The 8,082-nt window shown below is 33.3% G+C and overlaps 1 protein-coding gene across 1 annotated transcript in view; it reads right to left on the bottom strand.

The window, feature by feature from the left end:
- The window catches only part of LOC100574134, a 6,249-nt gene extending 3,113 nt beyond the window's left edge, over positions 1-3,136 (bottom strand). Inside the window, exons 1-2 of the mRNA XM_029489892.1 lie at positions 2,454-3,136; positions 14-91 (exon numbers count right to left, since the gene is read on the bottom strand). Of these exons, the coding sequence (XP_029345752.1) occupies positions 14-91; positions 2,454-2,953 (578 nt within the window). The 5' untranslated portion in view covers positions 2,954-3,136. The remainder of the gene's footprint in view (positions 1-13; positions 92-2,453) is intronic.
- Between the last annotated feature and the right edge of the window lie 4,946 nt (positions 3,137-8,082).

Below are 8,082 nucleotides of genomic sequence, written 5' to 3'. Positions count from 1 at the left end.
TCGACAGGCGCACCGGACTTCCCGCCTTGCGTCTGTTTCATACGCGGACAAATCGAATGGCATCTCGTTATATTTGCACACATAATCGCCCCTAAAATATCCAACTTTTTGTATTACACAAATAGTCCTTAGTCGATTAAATCTAAATAAAAAAATCAATGCTCTAAAAACTAGCACCAATTATTATACTTCTTCAACTAATAATACATAATATAAATTAAATTACAATTTGTAGGTACCTTATATTATGTCATTACTGTGAACAAAATAAAATTATTATTAATATATTTAAATATTAATTTACTCAACATTAATAGCTGCATTTTCAGTAAAATTTTTACTAGAGTGTATTTATATATGTTATTATATTTTATTATACATAATGATGTTTTCAAAATATTTATATTAATTTTAAGCTAATATTTTAAGTTTATTGGGTATTTATGCGTTGGGTATACATCGAACTAATCACAGTTGACCGATCTACGGAAAATTTGTGTTGACCAAAAGTTAATAATAATATAATATTGTAGTATCATTAAACATTTAAATATATGGATACTAGGTGGTAACGTAACATAATATAACGTAATATTATAACAATTAATAATAATATAATTTAATAAAAGTAATATTTTCACGAAGAATTAATTTAATGTTACAGCAGAGTGGTTAACAGTTACCTTCCAAATCCTCACTTTTTACATTTTTACTCCTACCTAAAGACCCACCCCTCAGACACATTATATATGTATAGGTATTAGCTATCATACATTAGCATGATTGGATTTCAGGGACACTCTACAACGAGAAAATAACAGCTGGTACCTGACAACTGTAGCACAAACACGGTGAATGATTTCTCCACATATAAAATGTCTTGGTAAATATACCTAATAACTTACATAATACTCAGGTAAAACAATATTTATAGACATTTTTATGAAATCTATAATACCATCGGACACCCACCCTTAAATTAGGTCTGGAACTTGCCAGACTTGAATCATGTCCTCGGCACCACTGTTTGAATTGTAACATCACAGCATTTTTTGCCTAATAATTATTAAATACAACAAACATACCTGTACCCATATTATCATTCACGAGCGTATCTTATTATTATTATTGCGCGCCAATGCAGGAATAACCGCAGTATTATGTAACAGCTGTCCCCCGACCCCCACAACCCGCAGTGATCGGTACCTGCAAGTCGTTGCTCACGGTCGCCGATGCCGTCGGCGCCTACGTCGGGTCCCGCCGCACGACACCAGCGGAGCAAACTGTCAAAAAGCCTGATTATTGTAACAATTCCCTCTATTACACGACACTGACCTACCCCACCACTCAACAACACCGAAAAGCTCCGTCGCGGGCCAAGCCGGATCGTCGTCTTTTCACTCAATTTTTTGCCTTCAACGGCTCTGGTCGTCTCCGTCTTTCGCCTTCAACGGCTCTCGAACCGCCTGGTCAACAACATACACGCTGTCACCCACAACCACGAGACACCGTCAACGCGTTCCAGCCAGTGGGTGCAGTCACCAACCAATTTCGACGACTACATGGTAATTGCCATCCTCATTCATAGACACCAACGACTGATTGTCATGATGGGCTAAAGTAAACCACGAGGGCCTGGGCGGCGGCCAAAAGCTGATCCAGTCAACGTCAACCATGCAGTCCAATGTCGGAGTCGTAATATGTTATTTTCTTTCCCCTGTCCCCCCACACAAGCACGTAGGCCACAGGTTATGCAAAACTCGCGTTTGTTATGTTCTTACCACAAAAAATGGTTTTCCGGCTTGTGTGAGCCAAGCACTTTTTCCCGGTAACACTGCGAGGACACACCATGAATGATATGGTGTGTCGCCTCCCGTGGGCCGGGAAAAACGTGCCGTAAATGTTATTTAATCAAAAAACGTTAATTTATTATATTTTTTTATATTTGCCATGTGCCAGACCTATTATATTATTTTCTATTTGCCATGTGCCAAATTTACTACATCATTATGATACACATTTTATTATCTTATAATAATGCTAAATATTAATCTCATGTTATACCAACTTATTATATTGTTTTAATAGCCAAACTTTTATTCTTATTTCATTATATTATTCTCCCCACATAAATCCTCGGCATTCATTTGTCGTTGCGTGTACAAAGCCTATGAGTTCCACCGACGTGGCCCTCGGGCCACCACGCGGTGCGGCTCATAGGTCACGGCCAAAGTGTTCCCCTTTGGTCGTGGGTGGTTTTTGGTAGCCTCAAACTATCAGAATCTCACAGAATATACACAAACATTCAACATTTTGCCAATCAGGACAGCTCCTAATCTCCACCATCCATTTCGTGCCAAATAACCACGGAACCAGCTGCAGCTGTTGATGCGCTTGGTATAAACAGTATAATATACTACTTCAAACTTATACGTAAGACTACATGGACTTACATGTCGGGGTCGTAGACGAAAATACGTCCGACGCCACAGCACTTGTTGACGCACGTGTAATTGGCCCGGCCGCAGTATTGGTCGTGCGGGCGGCACCCCCGGGCCACCAGCTCATCGGACGGCGTCAGGTCGAAGCAGTGGTCCGGCGGCAACTCGATGGGCGACGGGTTCGCCTCCATCAGCCCACGCACCTCCACGGTGGGCATGTCGACTAGCACTTCCATGGCATTGCAATATGGCGGCGGATAATAGGTCATATTTAACAAATCATTGTCCGCTATCCGGAATCCGTACCGCAGTCGATTAATAAACCTCTCCTCGTGCTCTACAACGTCCGTCCCGTGTGGTCTGCAGAACCGCATTTCCGGATCGTACAGCCGATCCGACAGGCAGCACTTTCGACCCAAAACGATATAATCTTCGGAAGACACGCCTCTGCCGCCGACCGTGACAACGAGAAACGCTACGGTGGCGGTGAAACAAAATCGGATGGTACACATTGTGTGCGCAAACTGTTTGGGCGACTTCGGCACATCCTCTATCGCGACTGTCGGCCGCCGCCTATGTCATCCGGTAATGGAGACGATTCGACGAGCCACCGCCGCCGACCGCCGACCGCCCCACTCTTATATATACCATTATAAAAATGTAATAAATTGGTTTTCGTTGCCTAAATAATATTTATATATTATCGTGTAATGAATAACGATTATTATTTATATTATGTTAGCTTTAACGGTTTGCCATTATTATTATTAAATTTAATATTGTATCCTGGCGGGTTATCACGTAAATTTTAACACAACAAATGCACTTCGTCGAACTACGTTTAAAAAAAAATAAGACCAAGTAAAAAAAAAAACCCATCTTTAAGCACCATAAAGATGTGATATGATAAACATAATGGCAAGTCAATCGAATTAAAGTACATTTGTTTTCATTAAATAATTGATTTACTTGGCGAGAATTACTTTGAGTAGAAATGTCCATTATAGGTAATATTTTTGTTATGTTTATAATTTACACGATGACTCGCCCAGATATAATATATTGAATAATAATATAATAATATTTAGGTGACGAAAACAAATATATTATTACATTTTTACAACTATTACCCTCAGTAATTTTTACCTCCCCCGTAAATAAAATAATTAATAATAATTATATTAATAATTTGATAATCATTACGAATATGTAAATAATTAAAAATTAAAAGTTATTTTAAGTCAAATTAAAAGTTTTTAAATAATTGTTGACAAAGAAATCAAAGACTGTTTAAAAGATTTATATTAACTAGCTGAAAAGACAGAAAGTATTAACTTTAAATGTATAAAACTTTTATATTAATTAGTAATAACGTAGGTATCATATTACCTATATAATATTTTGTACTATAGTTCAAGTTTAATCTGTAAATGTTATTTATCTTCATATTATTAGATGCTTACAAACAGAACGATTAAAGTAAAAACGGTTTGTTTGAATAAAATAACTACTTTATGCATTTTTATAAAAGTAAGTTAATCAGTTTAAATATTGAAAATTAAATTAAACTTTTATTTTTATTTCGAGTTTAAAAGTTAAGTTAATGCAGTCTCATATCTCATTGCATTGACGTACAGTTGTGTATAGTATTTAGAATTGTTCACTGGAACAAATAATTGGCAAAATCATCGATGCAAAATAATAAATTAAAAAAAACATTTCATTTTTAAAACTTTGATTCAATTCTGAGAATACTTGAAAATTCGTAAATAGTAGCACTCAAATTTTTGTCACTGTGTGTATTTAAAATTTCCACGCTGAATAACGCCGTGTCTTAGCGTTTAGAAAATAAGTTTTCTTGGTTTTTTAATTTTGACAATTTTCGGAGGGGGTCATATATTTTGTATTCACCTGAAATGATTCAACTCTTATACTAATTGATTAGTTATCACTTATCAGAGTAATTTAGAAAGAGTTCTATCATATTCTAAACAATTTTGTATTTAAAACGATATGTATTTGTAAAATAATAGTTGCTAAATTTTCAAAATGTTAATTTTTTTGTCACGAAAATATTTTTTAATTACATACTTTTTACTCACACTATATGATATATCGGCATATGATTTAAATAATATTTATTATATCAATTTTTAAATACACATATTGTTAATGTATATTTTTTTAAAACTTTTATGTGATGCATACTATGGTGATTTTATTCTGGGCCCAGTCCAAATTCTTCCCCAACAGTCGACAATATTTAATGGTATAAACGTCTAATATATTGGGCAATAAACAAACATAATATAATATATGTTACGGGCAAAGTAGGAAACATGGGCATTGTTATACAATGTCCGGGCACTGTGTAGAATCCCCGAAAATTTTGGGCAATGTAAGAATGACCATTTTAATACTCAATTTTTTCATACATTGGACGAGATTGCCCGGGCAAAGTGTACCCCGCCCGGATTCATGTGGGCAAAGTGAATTAATTACTGCACAGTGCACACATATTTTATGTCGAATGATATTTATTCTTAACAACAACACTAAAAACCCACCATTATACGTTTTATTGGTTTGATACCACGACTTACGAGTTACTAGATACCTATCTCGTTGTAGGGCGTACGCACTATACGCGATGACGGCTGCTGATAATACGAACTTATCCGTAATTTCAACGACAAAGTGATCACATAATTTTTGCAAACAGTATTATAGGTAATCTGGATAATATTTAATTATCTAATCATAAAACCCCTACCTATTCGAAATCGAATGATTATATTGTCACGACGTCGCGTAGTCTGTCATTACTACTGTATTATTATATGATTGTAATACAAATCGGTAAAAAAAAATTGGTCGACTTTGTAACTCAAATCATAATAGTTGTGTATGCGTGTATAAATCAAGTAATATAATGGTATCTCACGTGCTTAAGATTACTTTTTAGTAGTAATTAATTAAATTAAAACTATTAAAATAACTATAATTTAATAATATATAATATAATTCATCTTGTCATGTCAAACCACTTTTGGATAAAAATCTGAATTCCTCAGTTAAGAGGTTCCATACTGGATAATAGATTTAAAAATTATTAAAAGGCAACTAATATTTGAAGCGTCTATTTCAAGTTTTTTTTATGATAATTAAAAAATGCAGTAAAATGTTTTATTTTATTTTTAATATATTCAATATTGTATAGTGCCCAAATCTAAATGGGCACTGTATACAATGCCCGGACAATGTTAACTTATTCCAACTTTGCCCTCGAATAACGGGCATTGTGCACAATGCCCAATTTTCTACTTTGCCCGTTTCGGCCAGCTACATTCGCTTTCCCACCGGAATAGATACACAAGTTGAAAACTATGTATTATTTCGACTAGATACTAATTATGGAGGCAAAGGACACAATAAATTGGAAAACACATATTATTGCAAAAACAATACATTCTTCGCTCCTCTCAGAATCAAAAAATTAAGGAAAAACGTGAATTTTTTTTATTTAGGTGTACCTTACTCTAAACACAATTAGCATAAATACATGAAACTGAATTTCTATATTATTAGAATTTGCTGTACCCTATAAAATGTTCGAAATATTTTGACTCATATAAGACATTTGAATTTTTTTTTCTATAATAAATAGTTAAGTGTAAATAAATAATTAATTTTGTATTGTTTTTTAATCATTGTGTCAAAAAGCTTGAAAATTTAATACGAGGCTCTTCACACTTAAGAATAAAATTTTAAAAATAAAAAAAATTCAAAGAGATTATTTTTATAAGCATTTAAATTTCAAATTTCGGTACAATTTATCAAAAATTATTAATCAATGTAATTAAAAAATTATAAAATGTTAGGATTAAAAACTAAGGATTGAAAATGTAAAACATCATTTCTCATAAATAGTTTATTTTGTAACCAAAAAATCTAAATTATATATAAACATAATTAATTTTTACAGACATTTTAAATTACAATTTGGAAGAAATTACATATTAACACTTAATATATGAAACTTTTAGAGTATATTGTTATATTTAATATACACGCAATGGCATTTTCCAGTGTAATTTTTTTGGAAAAAATGAATTTAACCTACTGTACTAATGCCCAATACTAAAATTATTTACAATACTTACAATAATATCATAAAATATGCCTACCTATTGAAATATTACAGGCAGACATACAGTCTTCGTTCAGAATCTTTTATCGTATACAATGATATCATATCATAGAATTTAAATTTAATATCATCCATTACAGAAACCCACTTGTAACCTACTGTACAGCAGAGCGACATTCACATGTCCACCTTTTTAGATTCTGAGCGGAGTGAGGAAGCTAGTGGTTTCACAGTGGTGTTTATTTATTTTTTTTTTTTTCCTTTATATATACAAAAGTTCTACCAGAAATAGTGCTTTGATTTCAACATATAGTACCTTATCTTTTAGAAAATTAGATCAAGATGGTACTTTAGGGAGGCAAATTTTAGACTTTCTCAATAGTTATTTAATACCACGGGAAAAACTACCTAAAAATTACAATAAACCGCTAAAAATGGGATTTTCATTTCTAAGGCTTTATTTATCACCAACTTCAAAACTTTGAACGCTTATATCCGAGCTTTGGCTGACTCGCAAATCTCGGAACCAAGCTCGCGAATTCTCGCTAATGAAAATCAAACTTTTGACACAAATCTCGACTAAATAGGTTGAAGTAGGTGGGCTACACGAAGTTGGCCCACTCTCTAGTAGATTGTGTAAAAATTACTCGCAAATTCTAGGAGTATACTTGCAAAATACTCGCAAAATATTGGCACAATTTTCACATTGAAATGTCCAAGTAGGTGGGCCAAGTTCACGGACACATTACATCCAAATATAACATAGAAAATGTTGCGTCCATGCAAGAGCCTTTAGACCACAGATTGAAAAAATATATTTATGAACTTGATTATTTAGTATTGCAATATTTTGATGTATTTACGTGTTACTATAGTAGGTATATTTGTTCATGTGTCGTTTTTATTATTGACCTACTTTAATTTTAATTTTAACAAAATTATTGTGACAAACGGTGTCGATTCAGAATAATATTTTAGCAACAACATTATCGCGTTATTCACTTCCCTTAATGTAATGACATCATATATTATATTTTAACATTGAACGTTTATCGTCGTGGATGTTATGTGTGTGTGTGTGTGTGTGTGTGTGTGTGTGAATGTTTGTACATGAATTGAACAATATTGGAACACTAATATCTGAATGTGAACGTAAAGCGTTTTACGTCTTACGTTTACGTTGTTCCGTTGTTACGTTAGCCTATATGTGTGTACATTGTATATTATACAACTTTCGAACAATAATAATAGCATTAATATGTATAGTATCAAAAAAAAAAATAAACAAAAAAAAAAAAAACTTTAACATGCGACGTTTTACGTTCACGTGGTTACGTTGTTGCGATGTTGGGTTGAGCGTTTAACGTTTGTGTTGGGCGTTGGGTGTTTGGCGTTTGTGTTCATGTTTACTTAGGTTGTCTATTTTTTATGGAATCAGATTTAAATTTAAACTTTTATCATAATACATTAAATGTACACAACCGCGATGGA

This window comes from Acyrthosiphon pisum, chromosome A2 (genome assembly GCF_005508785.2).
Source record: "Acyrthosiphon pisum isolate AL4f chromosome A2, pea_aphid_22Mar2018_4r6ur, whole genome shotgun sequence".
Lineage (NCBI taxonomy): Eukaryota > Metazoa > Arthropoda > Insecta > Hemiptera > Aphididae > Acyrthosiphon > Acyrthosiphon pisum.
Note: the sequence above shows the minus strand (reverse complement) of the source record. Positions and strands in the feature narration are given on the sequence as shown.